General features: G+C 47.1%; 1 protein-coding gene across 1 annotated transcript in view; it reads left to right on the top strand.

Annotated features, from left to right (window-relative positions):
* The window catches only part of PRKCE (protein kinase C epsilon), a 506967-nt gene that overhangs the window by 417672 nt on the left and 75272 nt on the right, over positions 1-14023 (top strand). The window contains exon 12 of the mRNA XM_060026691.1: positions 7891-8045. Coding sequence (XP_059882674.1) covers positions 7891-8045 — 155 coding nt within the window. The remainder of the gene's footprint in view (positions 1-7890; positions 8046-14023) is intronic.

Here is a 14023-nt window from a genome sequence, read left to right as displayed (position 1 = left end):
AAACCATTATTCCTACTTACCTTTAGATGTTGCTCTTATTCATGGCATGAGGTCACTCTGGTGTCAGCATCATCGAGATGTAGCCTATTTGGGGGCCATTCTGTATGTCCTATCATATCATGTGATAGTAACTTCTATTTCCTAAGATGTTGATGACCCTACGAAAGGCAAGTGTTCTCTGACGTATTGAACCAAAGCCTTTCCCCCTTTGCCCTGGCTTTCACACGCAGATCAGTGTGCGTGGGGCAGGTTGGCAGTAACTTGAAGATTTTCCCTGGGCTAAGTGCAGCTCTAATCAGAGGCAGGAAATGTTTATTTTGAGCTTTATCGAGTGAGTCAGTTTAGTACAGCTTTAGGTCACTTTAGACTTGAGGTGTCCTGTGTACTTCCAATAAGCAGAGTTAAAAGCAGTTGGAAACAAACATTAGATGGACATGAATGAAGTTTATACCTTCTCAACCAGCAGACTTTTGCGTGGAATTTTTACTATTTGGCCAGTTCCGATTAGGTTAATACTTCCCCCAAGAAAAATACTTCTCCCCTTTTACCCAAAGGAGGGTAGACTCTACCATCTGTGACTTACGGAAGATTATTGTAAGAAACAGCGATGTGAAAACCCATTCTGTATTCTCCGTTCCACTCTTGGCGTTGATGGAATTGGCCGTGGCTGTAGGAATTTGGTTGAGATAAATCTGAATTCGGCAAAGACCACAACCGAGTAAGGCCTTGCACAGTGGGAGGTGAGAGGGGGAGAAAGCTGAGAAGGGCTGAGGACGGGTGAACGTGAATCTTTTTAAGCGACATTTTTTGGGTGATAATTATTAGTGTTATTGCATAAGAAAATTTACATCACTGATCATAATTATTATTCAGATGAGACGCTCATTCTCTGTTAATTGACAGGTAAGTCTTCCGTGAGAAGAAAGGTCCTTTCTTTTTATTATCTACAACTCTCTTTCACCAAACTTAGGGGAAGGTCTGTGACACCAGCTGAACAAGGCTCTGCCTGTAGTCCACAGATGGTACGTCTCCCTGTGAGCTGGAGAGTCTCACTCATGACTGACTGTTTTTAGTTGATTGTGATGTTGGCTGTTCCGTCTTGGTGGGGAAATAAAATTGAGGTGGTTACGTTTCCCGAAGTGGTCGGATCTTTCCCTTCGTTCGATCCAGGAAGTGTAATAGAGGAGAGGGAGGGTTGCTTGTTGGTCTTTCTCAAAGATAATAAAACATTTAACACAGTGGAAATAGGGAAGAGATGGAATAACTTCAAGCAACCTTCCTTCAACCCATCCTAAACTCTGCTTTTAGAATAGTTTTTTTAATCAGCTTTAGTTATGCCAATGTACAGCTCAGAAGATCTCTAGAGGTCTTTACTTCCCACCTGTGTTTTCAGAACCATCTGGCCTCACCCCACCATCGAATCTGTCTCCTTCATTCCTATATCCAAGTTTTTTCACTGGTTTACTCTCACCCTCCTCATATCCCCATATGCAGTGGCCACTCTTGCTTACCTCTGCCCTTCAGGGCTGTGCTTCTAACTTGCCAGGCTCTCTACTCCTTCCACCTTCTGTTGTTCAAGACCTCAGTTGTGGTCTTTCCCTAATTCAGATTTGTCTCAACAAAATTCCTATAGCAATGGCTAGTTCCATCAATACCAGTTGTATTATGGAAAACAAAATACAGAAAGAATTTTCTTATGAGTGTTTCTTATAATGATTTTCTGTAAGTGCTAAGGCCTGGATGACAGACAGTTCTTCTCTAGGGGCCTAAGAAGATAAGGTCCCAGATACATAGGTTTCACAATCTGATTTGATACAGAAGGGTTTAGCACATAATGATAGAGCATTTCGTGTTGCTTTCTGTGGTTTCCTGTGTTCAATTCCTAGCTCCCAAAAATCAAAACCATGGCTTATATCATCTTCCATATCTCCCAGTCACCTACCTCAGGGCAGAGCACCCAGGAGAGACCTGTCGAGTTGATAGGTTAAATGATGGAGACGTGGAGAGAAAAGGAGATGCTACAGAGTGTGAGGTCAGGCCCCATGATTCCCTCAGATGGTACCTTAGAGAAATTGTTCATCCTGTCATTGGCATATCAAAGACAGACTGTTCCAAGTCTTTTGTTGGGCATTCCTGTGAAATTGATTCAAAGATGATAGAATCTTTGCACATATAAACAGCTAACAAACGATGGAGAATGTGTGTCTAAACAAACCCAATTGGCAGGACATGCTGTGCTGCTGAGAGGAAGCCTCTGGCTATCCATCACACCTTGAAAGATGAACAGGGAGGGCCTAGTTTTCCTTTCAAAGTCAGGAAAGGTTAGCACTCTGGGAAAATGGAGCCCAATGGGAATTTCAAACACATGGCGTGGCCCTTCCGGCTTGTAGGTCATTATTAACTATTCTTACCCTAAATCGCCATGACATATAATCTCTTTCCTGATTTTATTATTTTACTTGCTATCACAGGACCGTAACTTTTCAGACATTCAGGTGTGATTAAGGGAGGAGGAGGTAGAATAAGGCTTTTAAAATCTTTGATTACCTCAGAAAACATACTTGCTTACTTTACAAGGAAGTTGGGGTTTGGTTTTGTTTTGTTTTCTACTGATGCCAAGAGGGGATTAATGAGTAGCTGCTGGGTCTGCCAGCTTTCTTTTGATTTCAGTTTATGTAATTAAGCAGTTCCCAGAATGACTTGAGGTTCTCACTCTGCATCAAAACATGCTTCTCAAATGTGTTAGGTGTGGAGGTCAGAAACAATCCAGACTCACTGAACGGAGGGAGGAGAAGTGAAAAACTTGTCTTGCTTTAAAAACAGTCCCTCCTGTGTCGCAAGGGTTGACCATGCTTTGGGACCATGCACGTTGAGCTGTATTGAGTAGAAAACCAAGTTAAAACTGAAGTTCAGATGGGCTGAAGTTAGAATAACTCGAAACGCGGTTAACAATAGAAGTAATATGGGGAAACCAACTCTGGTTTACTGTTGAATTTCCAGCAAGCAGGGCCTCATCTGCGGTGGGTATTTAAGACCTCGTGCATTCAACAAAGACACACTAGGAACCCACTCTGTGCCAGGCTCCATTCTAGTCGCTGGGGGTACAATGAGGAACCAAACCAATGAGAGTCCCTCCCTCAAGATGCTAACGTGGAGTGAATGTTGGATGAGCAGATTTTTATTGAGCGCCTGTGAGCTGGTAGTGGTGATGGTGATTGCTGGGAAGTATAAGGTATGTTCCTCAGGGAACTGACCATCTCACGGGGAGGTGAAGACATCTGTCCACGGAACCAAAGAACTGTTCCAAGCTATACCAAAAATTGGGTGCTGATACAGACAGGCCCCCTGAGGGGGAAATGGTCAGAATGGGCACTCATGGGCACATTCTGCAGGCAGGAGGCCTAGTGCAGCAGGCTGACTTGTCTTGAAGGCTTTAACTCCCTAAGCAGTAAGAAATTGCAGATACAAATATCAGAGCACCCTTTGGTTTTGTTTCTCTCTTAGAGCCCCCTAAACTTTTTTAGTTCTTCTCCCCACATGATGCTTGTTTTTAAAGGGAATTATAGCCGCTTTTCTTTGGAGTTAGACTAATTCCCTTACAAACCAACAGGGCAGAATTACCAATAGTTCCCGCCCTCATGAAGTATACAGACTACTGGCGGAGAAAGACATAAATCAGTGACACAAATCAAAGACCCACTGGAGAGTGTCGCATGTAATAGGGGGATTTGACCTGGTCAGAAAAGTTAGGGACGGCTTCCTAGAAGAAAAGATGGTTGCACTGAAATCTGAAGGACAAGGAGGGATTCATTAGGTGAAAGGAGAGGGGAAAACATGCCAAGCAGAGGGAGCAGCATGAGCAAAGGCCCTGTGGCAGGAGGGAGTTTGCTGTCAGGGTGGAGGGAACAGGGAACAGCTGAAAGTGCTTCTTACTCAGAAGAATTAGATAGGGCCAGATCACACAGGCCACGAGGCATGTTAGGGAGTCTTCTATTTATTCCAAGAGTATCAGGAAACGTTTGAAAGAGTCAGTAGAATGAGGGAAGGAAGGGGGCATGCATTGTAATCAGATTTTCATTGCAGCAGGGTAACTCTGTCCATAGTGTGATGAGCGTTTGGTAGGGCAGGGTGGGGGGAGCTGGAATCAACGTAGGGAGTGTCAGTAAGAGGCACTTGCAAGAATCTCGACAAGAGATGATAACTGCTTGGGCGAGAATGGTGGCCATGATGGTGGTGACAACAGAAAGGCAAATGTAACAGGTACAGAGGTAATAAGTGCAAAGGTACAAAAGGTAAAAGCAGTAGGGCTTGGTGATGGATATGAGGGATAAAGGAGAGGAGGGAGGTATTGAGAATGACTTTCAGGTTTCTGATTTATACACTTGGCTGGTTGGTTAAGCCCTGCCCTGAGACAGGCACCCTGGACGAGGACCAGTTTGCTGGGGGAAGATTATGGAGCAGTTTTGAACATGTTGGGTTTGAGTGCCTTTGAGGCATCAGAGGGAGATGTCAGAAACACAGCTGGGTAAATGGGTCCACAGATTGGAGGAGAGGTCTCGGATGGAGGGAGACGTTTGCGAGTCATAGGTGTCAAGGTGCAGTAGCCACTGTGGGTGTAGATGAGATCACTCAGCGAGTACGGAAAGGGGGGCGCCTAGAACACTGCCTTGTGGGATTCCAACACCTAACTTTAAGTTAGGCTGGAGAGAGGAGAAGCCTACAAGAGAAGGCAGAACAAAACCTGCCACAGTCACAGGGAAGAACCAGCTGAAAGCTAAGGGGAGCAAGCGTTTATTGGGAGAGGAGGTGATCAGGGGAAAATACTGCTGAAAGGACAGGGAAAACGAAGACTCGATAATGACCGTACTAACTATCATACCTCTAGCTAGAACACTGTAGTAACAATAGTAACAGACAGTCTTTATGGAGAAACAGGTATGAGCCAGGCACTTTAATATGTAATTTAATCCTCATAAGAACTTTGTAAGGTGGGTCCTATTATCATCCTCATTTTCACAGATGAGAAAACTGAGCACAGAGGGCTGAAGTCATTTGCCTGAGGTCACACAGCCAGTAAGTGATGAAATCAGCGTGGGAGCTCTTCTTTCTCCCTCCACGGCCCCTATCTTCAAATGCCGTGTTTCCGGTGTTGGAGTATAAAAAGCCAGGGGGAGGGCTTCCCTGGTGGCGCAGTGGTTGGGAGTCCGCCTGCCGATGCAGGGGACACAGGTTCGTGCCCCGGTCTGGGAAGATCGCACATGCCGCGGAGCGGCTGGGCCCGTGAGCCATGGCTGCTGCTGAGCCTGCGCGTCCGGAGCCTGTGCTCCGCAACGGGAGAGGCCACAACAGTGAGAGGCCCGCGTACCGCAAAAAAAAAAAAAAGCAGCCAGGGAGGCAGGATGGGGAGGGGAGATTTTTCCTCTTTAGAAATTTGGATTCTTTCAGACACAGGCAAGGAAATACTCCATTGTTGCTAAAGCCCAAGTCCAAGTTGGTGACCGTGGACTGGCATTGTAGCAGCTGTTTCTGACGGTTCAGCTAGATTAGGGCAGTGTTGAATGCATGACGCAGCTGTTCTTGCCATGGGAAAGCCTTGCCCCGAGTGCTCTAGGGCAGTGGTTCTCAAAGTGGGGGTCCCTGGCCAGCAGCATAACATCACCTGGGAACTAAGAGAGGCAGAGTGTCAGGCTCCAGCCCAGATCTTCTGAATCAGAAACTGCGGGGCGGGAGGAGGGGGGAGGAATCCATGTTCTAACAAGCCTCCGTCAGATTCTGCTGCACAAGTTTGAGAACCTGTGTTCTTGGGAGATCCCTGAAAAGATAAAAGAGGAAAACTCCAATAACTTATAATCCATATATCTCACCTTGGCAGAAACCAGATGGAAGAGTGGTTCTCTACCCTGGCTGCCCACCAGAATCACAGGGGGGCCTTTGAACACTACTGATGCCTGAGTCCCATCCTCAGAAATTCTGGTTTCGTTGGATTGGGGTTGGCCTGATCATTTGATTTTTGAAATAAGGATTTGAATGGGGACTAGGTGATTCAATGAATGGTTGGCTTCTGAACACTTCTGAGTACAAAACGGTACTTGGGGGAGAAAACAAGGCGGGCTTTGAAGGGGAGGGTCAAGACAAATGGAAGAGAAACTAGACCTTAGGGCCTTGGTGAATACCAGTAAAGCTTGAATAATCCTGGAGGTTGTGGTGGGGGGAGAAGGTAGTCTGAATTCGTAACAATTCTTAAGGATGGACTTATTTTCAAAGAGATGCCAATTATAAAGTAGATATGCCGTCCAGGCTGCTCCCTGAATAAAGTGTCACTGTGATTTTTACTCAGTCTTCATGGAAATGATTCTCCTAATTCTGGTTGAAAACAATATGCTGACATCCTCCTGGCAGCTCCGCTGAGACTGTATCTGTATGTTAAGAATGTACTCTGACCCTCTGGCCTCTCACCTCGCTGTTTCCCCTTTGCTCCATGAATGTTCCTCCCCTGCTGACGTAGTCAGTTTACCGGTCCGCAAGCCTTCTCTGTTCCCATGTCCTGGTATTTGTTGACACCTCCCGCACCTCCTCCTCCTCTAAGTGAGGGCCTAGCTCCTTCTAGAATCCTCCATGGACCCCACCACTTCAGAGAGCTCCCCTTTCTCCTAATCCTTTCAGCACCCAGTGTCTTTAAGGCACTCTTCTCCTGTTTTGTTTTCATCATTCTACCTATTTCCCATCTCTGCCCCTGGATCATAACCCCCCCCTCCGCCCCGCCACGGCCGCCTCAGGACAGTGATGGTTTATAACTCTTTGCCTCCTGTCTAGCACAGCACCCCACACTCTACGGGCTCCAGAAACTGTAGGCAAGAAACTGCAAAAGTGAATTTCGGTCCATCTTCTTCCCACCTCCAAATGGTGGGCAGATGAGAAGGCACCACCCCTAATGAGGGATGACTGTGGTTTGGCCCTTCTTGAGGACAGAACCCATAGGAAGCACGCCAAGGTGGGAATCCCAGAAGGAGCATCCTCCAGAGTGAGACGTGGCCCTCATGGGAGGGGCTCTCACCATCTCATTAGTCCATGTTGCTTTGTGTTAGTTTCCTAGGACTGCCGTAGCAAATCACCACAAACTTGGTGGTTTAAAATAATAGAAATCTGTTCTCTCACAGTTCTGGAGGCCAGACGTCTGAGACCAGTGTCCCTGGGCTGAAGTCAAAGTGTCGGCCAGGCCGTGCTCCCTCCAGAGGCTCTAGGAGAGATCCTTCTCTGCCTCTTCCAGCTTCTGGTGGCACTGCCTTCCTTGGCTTGTGGCCGCATCACTCTAACCTCCACCTCCCTGGTCACGTTGCCTTCTCCTCCCTCCTCAAATCGCCTCTGCCTCCCTCTTATAAGGACATTTGTGACTGCCTTTAGGGTCCACTCTGGTGATGCACAATAATCTCCCCAACTCAAGATCCTTAACTTAATCACAACTGTAAAGTCCTTTGTTGCCATCTAAGGTAACATTCACACATTAAGGGATTAGGACATGGATACCTTTGCGGGGGTGGGGGGGCATGATGTAACCCACCACACATATCAAGGTAACGGGAGCCTGCAAAGGGACAGAGACTTGTCCAAGGTCACACTTCAAGGTCATAACAGAAATTAGACAGAGACCCAGATCTCCTTTCTGTCAATTTTGGGCTTCTCCCACTAGACCAAGCTGACGCCTCTAAAAGTAAGACAGACAGATTTTAGAATAACACTTCGTACCCTAACTCCTTCATCTTCTCTCCGGAACGTGTGCTACTAGGGTCCTTGAGTCCTGGTTCTGTTACTTTGGACTCACAGTACGCTTGCTGGCCTGTGTGGGCAGCTGCAGCGGAATTCGCTAAATGGCATTTCCTCCTCTCCTTTCAGGACCGCCTCTTTTTCGTCATGGAGTATGTAAATGGTGGAGACCTCATGTTCCAGATTCAGCGGTCCCGAAAATTCGACGAGCCTCGTTCCCGGTTCTATGCTGCAGAGGTTACGTCAGCCCTCATGTTCCTCCACCAACATGGAGTCATCTACAGGTACCTCTCCTCTCCTCCTCTCTTCCCCAAAAGCGAAAAAAATAAAGAGCTTTCCGGATGCTTGGACTGACTTGGCTCCTGCCCCACTGGTCTCTTAGCAACCCGCTTTAGATTAGCTGTTTGTTCCAATTTGCTTACAGAGGGCTTTTTTTGGGGGCTGTTTATCACTGTGAATGTTAATATTTGAATGGCCCCGGGAGATCTGACCCACTGTTTGTGCCAGTTTTGATTGAAAGCTTAAGCACGACATTTTGAAGGCTCGGCGCCAAGTAACCTTGGGGTGACCTTCGTTTCTCTCTGCCCCACCCCCTACCCTCTTCCTTGAACATCAGGGCATTCTCTTTACTTTTTCCTTCTGTGCCATGAACTTCCTCCCCTTCCCAACCTCTTGCCACTTCCTGAGTTTGTTTGGCTTAGTTGTCTCCAGCAGATAGAATCGGAGAAGGAGGAGTTCCTTGCGGGTCTCAGGGTTTATGATCTTGGGGGGGAGGAGGGGAGGGGAACTAGACAATATCCAACAGGAAGTGACTCTCTACAGATCATCCAGTCCCTTATTACTGCCTTGTCCCCCTTCCAAGAAAACATAGAATGAACACACACACACAGAAATTTTCCAGTAAGAGAGCGAGACTACGCAGGCTCTTCTGTGAGGTCAGGAATTCTGGGAGGAGTAAATATTTATAATTAGCAACAAGGACACTAAAGTTCCTTAAGGTTTTTTCAATGACTGTCAATTTCTTTACTCAGATTTTGCTTCCTCCTTTTTTTTTTTTTTTTTTTTTTTTTTTTTAAATTGGGTAGAGGAATAGCTGGCTTGGTTCAACCCAGAACTAATCCCTCACCAGAACTTCACTGACCTGCTCCCAGGAGCAATGCCCTGACTAAGTGTTCTCCAAGGGGTTCTGACCAACCCTCACCAGCTCCCTAAAGTCCCTCTGCTCAAAAATAGTCAGTGGCTCCCTATGGCCTGCATAACAAAGCCCATACTTTTTAGCCTGCTTTCATGGCCCTCCACGACAGGAGTCCATGTATTTGTTTCCTGTTACTGCATAACAAATTACCACAAACGCAGTGGCTTAAAACAACACCCATTGATTATCTCACAGTTTCCACGGGGCAGGAGTCCAGGCAAGGCACACCTGGGTTTCTCTGCTGTGATCAAGGTGTCAGCCAGACTGCATTCTTATCTGAAGTTTGGGCTCTTCTTCCAGGCTTACATGGTTGCGGGCAGAATTCATTTCCTTGCAGCTGGAGCATTCACGTGGCTTCCTCAAGGCCAGCAGGAGAGAGTGTCTTTCCTGCTTTGAGTCTCTAACTTCAGGGAGACCTGGACCCTCTTTGAAACAGATCATTTGATTAGATTGGGCACAGCCAGGCTAATCTCTCTTTTGTTTAACTCAAAGTCAAATGACTTAGGGACTTTAATTATACATGCAAATCCCTTGGCCCTTGCCCTCTAATGTCATATAATCTCAGTAGTGATATCACATCCCTTTTCCACATTGTTTTGGTTGGAGGTAAGTCACAGTTTCGCTGCCACCGTATACAAGGGGAGGGGGTATGAGATTATACCAGAGTGTGACACCTTGGGGGTCACCTTAGGTTATGTCTGCTACAACCCAGAACATCTTTGTCCCCTCACTTCCCATGATCTCTTGTTTTGAACCTACCGAGGTTCTTAGCTTTCCTCAAACTCACCTGCCAATTCCCAACTTCCTCATTTTTCTGCTCTCCTCTCCACCTCCTCTGTCCAGCCCAGAAGCCTCATGCAATACTGCCTGCCGGCTCGAAGCCTGGTCCCACCAACCAGAGCAAGTCTCTCCATCCACCACACTTTATTTGCAGTTTGGGAATGAATTGCAAGTTGAAACTGATTGCTGCACCTGCCACTCTTCACCTTGTGTTAGGGTCGGGCATCCATGTGGGTCCTTCACTAAGTCCCACCCTCTCCTTTAGGGCCATGGCTGCTGCTTTTTAACCCTTTGATCTTCTTATTTTACATCCTCTTCTTATCTTGCACGTAGTAAATGGTCAACAAATGACCATTGGCTTCAATTAGTTTAAAACCCTAATGTCTGCCCCCAAAACTGGTTGCAGGCTAGTTAGAGATACCGGGGTTCGATATGTGGAAAGATCACCCATGCTACAAGGCAGTGCACTGTTAGGTGCCAGTGACAGGAAGAATTGGCATTCATTGATATACCATCCCCATCCCCTCCCTATTAGAGTGGGTATAATCATCCCCAGTTTACCAGCAGGGATTCAGACTTCCCTTAAATCATTTGCCCCAGGCCGTAAGTGACAGGCTTAGGAAGTGGAACTGATCAGTAAGCTCGTGCTACACATCATGACACTTGCCATGGGGCTCATCAAATCCAAGTCCACGCTTGACTAGTCATTCCAGGTGCTCCAAAACTTGACTTTTGCTTACATGTCTGGTTTCTTCTCCTTTCTACTTCCCTCGTTGAATGCTTCCCTCTCATCACACCTGAGAACACTTTTGTTCTGTTGACTTCTATGAGCCATACATGCCCCCTCTCTTTCTCTCCTTCCCATCTCCTTGACCATTTCGCTTCAGTCTCTATATCACCTGGCCTGGTCCTTCTCCCCTCCACCCCCATCTTCTAAATGCTGGGTTTTCCCACGGCCTTCATCCCCAACTACTCCTCCTGAGCAATTTCAGCATTTGCATGCCTCCAAATGACACCCGTGTGCCCGTGACTTCCATATCACTCTCTCCAGAACCCCGCACGAGATCTCTCTCTTTCAAGACAACCTCCAGGGCCTTCTTCCTTCTTTCTGGCTAGTTTGCAAGAATTTCTCGACGTGACTCATTCACTGCCTGTCGGTTTTCTGCCCTTCTGTCTGTCTACCTCCCTCTCCATCGCTGCCCAGTGTTCTTTCAAAGCACAGGCTGGTTGTCACAGGATCCCCTTCTTAGCATCCTTCAACCCTCATAAAATAAAGCACAGAAAGGGTGCTTTTTCTACCCAGAGGAGACGCCTTTTTGTGTTTCTCACAAAGACACCATGCATGCTGACAGGGCCCTCGTGGACCCCAACAATCTTTTGATCCTTATCCCCCTTCCCCCAACCGTGTATCCCACCCTCAAGGCCCTCCAAATTAGGCCATTCTCCCCCAAATACCCTTCTCTTTCATTTCTCCTAGTCTTTGTCTCCACTGTCCCTGGAATTCCATTGCTCCTAATCTGTGTCTTGATCAGTGAGTGGCTTCCAGGTCACATCTGTGGTCTGACTGCCTTAGAGTCTCTGGTTTAAAAAATAGGTAGATTCCAGAATACTGGACAAGGGGACGAGATAAGGATAATAGGTGAGGAAAGAGTGGCCATGAGTTGGTGATCGCTGAAGCTGGGTGATGGGTACACAGGGGTTCACTATTCTGTCTGCTTTTTGTATGTTTTGAATTTGTCATAAATAATCTTTTTTTTTTTTTTTTTAAAGAATAGCAATTCCAGGGTACCATTCCTAGAGCCTTTGATTCAGTAGGTCTGGTATGGGGTTCAGGAATCTGTACTTTCTTAAAACATTCCTCAGGTGATTCGGGGACCACGGGTCTAGAAAAATTCCATTCTGCCCTCAGAACTGTGTCAGATGCCCCGGCTCTGGGAGGCCTCCCCTGACCACCCAGCCTGCCGTGGGGGTCATGCCTTCCCTGAGCGACAGCATCTCTCTGGATCAGGCTGGTTCCCTTTGCCAACCTCGTATTTTCACTTAAGATACCTATTCTGTGATTGAGAACTCCATGCAAGCGTGCTTACCTGGCTGGCCTAGGATGGTACCCTGCTTGTAGTAGGTGCTCACTAAATACTTGTTCTAGTCTCTGATGCTCCAGAGCCTTCCAGTCTAGTGGGTTGCTACCTCATACATGTGCACTTTTGAAAGTCTATGTTGGAAGCATCTGCAGCACACACACACAGTTTTTTTTTTTTCTTTGCCCCTGAGCGGCCCCCCTTCCTTTATCTCTCTCGATTCATAGATGAATGAGGACCATGTGATCTCTCTTTCCCATGCTGCCTTGTTTGAAGCTTCCAGCACACGGGCTAGATGGTATGTGTGTCTGCATATTCGTCTCTGGCTGTTCCGAAGCCCAGGTGGAGACCATATTTTGGGTGGTGCAGGGGTTTATCTGGGAGGTTGGCAAGACCAAATTTTGCAGGAGGAACCTCATTGCTGAAGTTGAGATAGAATTTTCCAGCTTTCCTGCTGGAATTTGTACAGAAACTAATTAGCAGCTAATTGGCCAGGGTTCAGGAACTAAGGGAAGAAGTCGTTTCCCTGACTGGGGGCTCACACTTGAAGTCGAGCCCAGGCTGACAGGCTCCCTTTCCTCTGGGCCCTCTCTGCTCAGGTTCCCCGCCATGGGCGGTACAGGGCACTGTCTCTGTGTCCCCTGCCCAGCAGTCCTGAGGATCCTCTGTGTGCTGCAGTGGGAGCAGGCGCTAGCTTACTGTGTGTCCATGCTTCCTAACTATGGCTTTTAAAAATCTCTTCCCCTCCCTTACGCACTCACACATACCATGACAGGGGGAGGTTTTCAGGGGTGGACTTTCTTCCGAAAGTTGATTCAGGGAACTTTCTCCTACTCTCCATCATGCTCAGAGCTTGTCTGTTTTCCTCTGAGCTGCTCAGTACAGCAGCTGAGTCTCAGAGGATGCTCTTCTGACCATGGGATATGGAAGAGAGACTGTGGGATCCACCTCAGACACAGGGCAGCGAGGATTCCCTGGGAGGAGAACCAGAGGCTCGGCAGACAGGAATGCATCTTCTTCTCTCACAGTCACACGTACTGCGGCAGAGGGTGGTAAAGAACATGGCTTCTGCGGCTCTGGCCAAGTGTCTTAACACTAGAAGAATGAATTCCTTCCTTCGTTTTTATAAAATTGAATTCCTTTTTTTAAAGTATAGAAGTAGTAGTCATAGGGAAAAATCAAAATTTAAACAGCAAAGAAAGGTAAAGTTAGTTTTCTCTTCCCCGACCTCGTAGGTACCCAGGACAAAGCAGTTGAACAGCTGCTAGAGAATCCTTCGAGAAATCTTGAGCAGTGACTGAACCTCTTCATGACTGGCCTCCCTGCGGGGTTCGGATAATACCTGCCTTGTCTCCTTTCTAAAGTAGTTGAGAGTGATCATGACTAGTCGGACTGTACAGGTAGAAGTGAAGGATATAAAAACAAGTGGGGAATGACAAGGTATTTTATTTATATCAAGTATGATTGGTGATTAACATGCCTCACTTAGAGCACTAAAATTTGGCCTTTTACCAGCAGGAGAGGAAGTTGTAAGTTTTAAAGCTCTCCTGCTCCTTTATTTCTCCAAGATTTTCAATCTTTAATGAGCCATCATCATCACCCCCCAAAAATCAGTCCGCCCTGGGTGCCTGTTATGTGTCTGGTGCCAGAACTGAGGGGCAGTAAGGGGACCGGAAGGGAGAGAAGGGCATTCTGCTTTAGCCCCATCTAGATCACTCTGTACTCTGGAGGTGCTTAGAAAAGGCTTTCCTTGTTGATGATAATGTTTATAAAAAGTCAATTAACAATTAAGAGCAGGGAACAAAGATTTCGTTTCGACTCAGATAAGCCTGAGTCTGAAATGTCGGGTCCTCTCCAGGGCTGGGGGAGAAAGCCCGAAGGAGGGACTTGGGAGGGATTTCCCTAGAAAGAGCTGAAGACGTACAGAGGTCTCTGGCTGTGCTCCCCAAGCCCAGCCTCCCTGGGAAATGCATACAGAGTTGTGATGTGCGCCGTAGTCTTGCCTTCCTGGTGGTCTAAGGGGGTTGTGTGCCTGGTCTGCGGAATGGTAGCCTGCCTTGATCCCTGGAAAGCTTTCCTGCCATAGGCAGTTAGGCGTTTCCTGAGTTGATGAAGGTCTCTGGTTAAAGGCTGTGTTAATAACTGGAAAATCGACTGTCTAGAGTCTCATCTTCTTTCAATACATTTCCAGTGTAGCTAATGCTCGTAC

The sequence above is a fragment of the Delphinus delphis genome, chromosome 12, assembly GCF_949987515.2.
Source record: "Delphinus delphis chromosome 12, mDelDel1.2, whole genome shotgun sequence".
Classification (NCBI taxonomy): domain Eukaryota; kingdom Metazoa; phylum Chordata; class Mammalia; order Artiodactyla; family Delphinidae; genus Delphinus; species Delphinus delphis.
The sequence above is the reverse complement of the archived record's forward strand: the minus strand, read 5'-3'. Positions and strand labels throughout refer to the sequence as shown.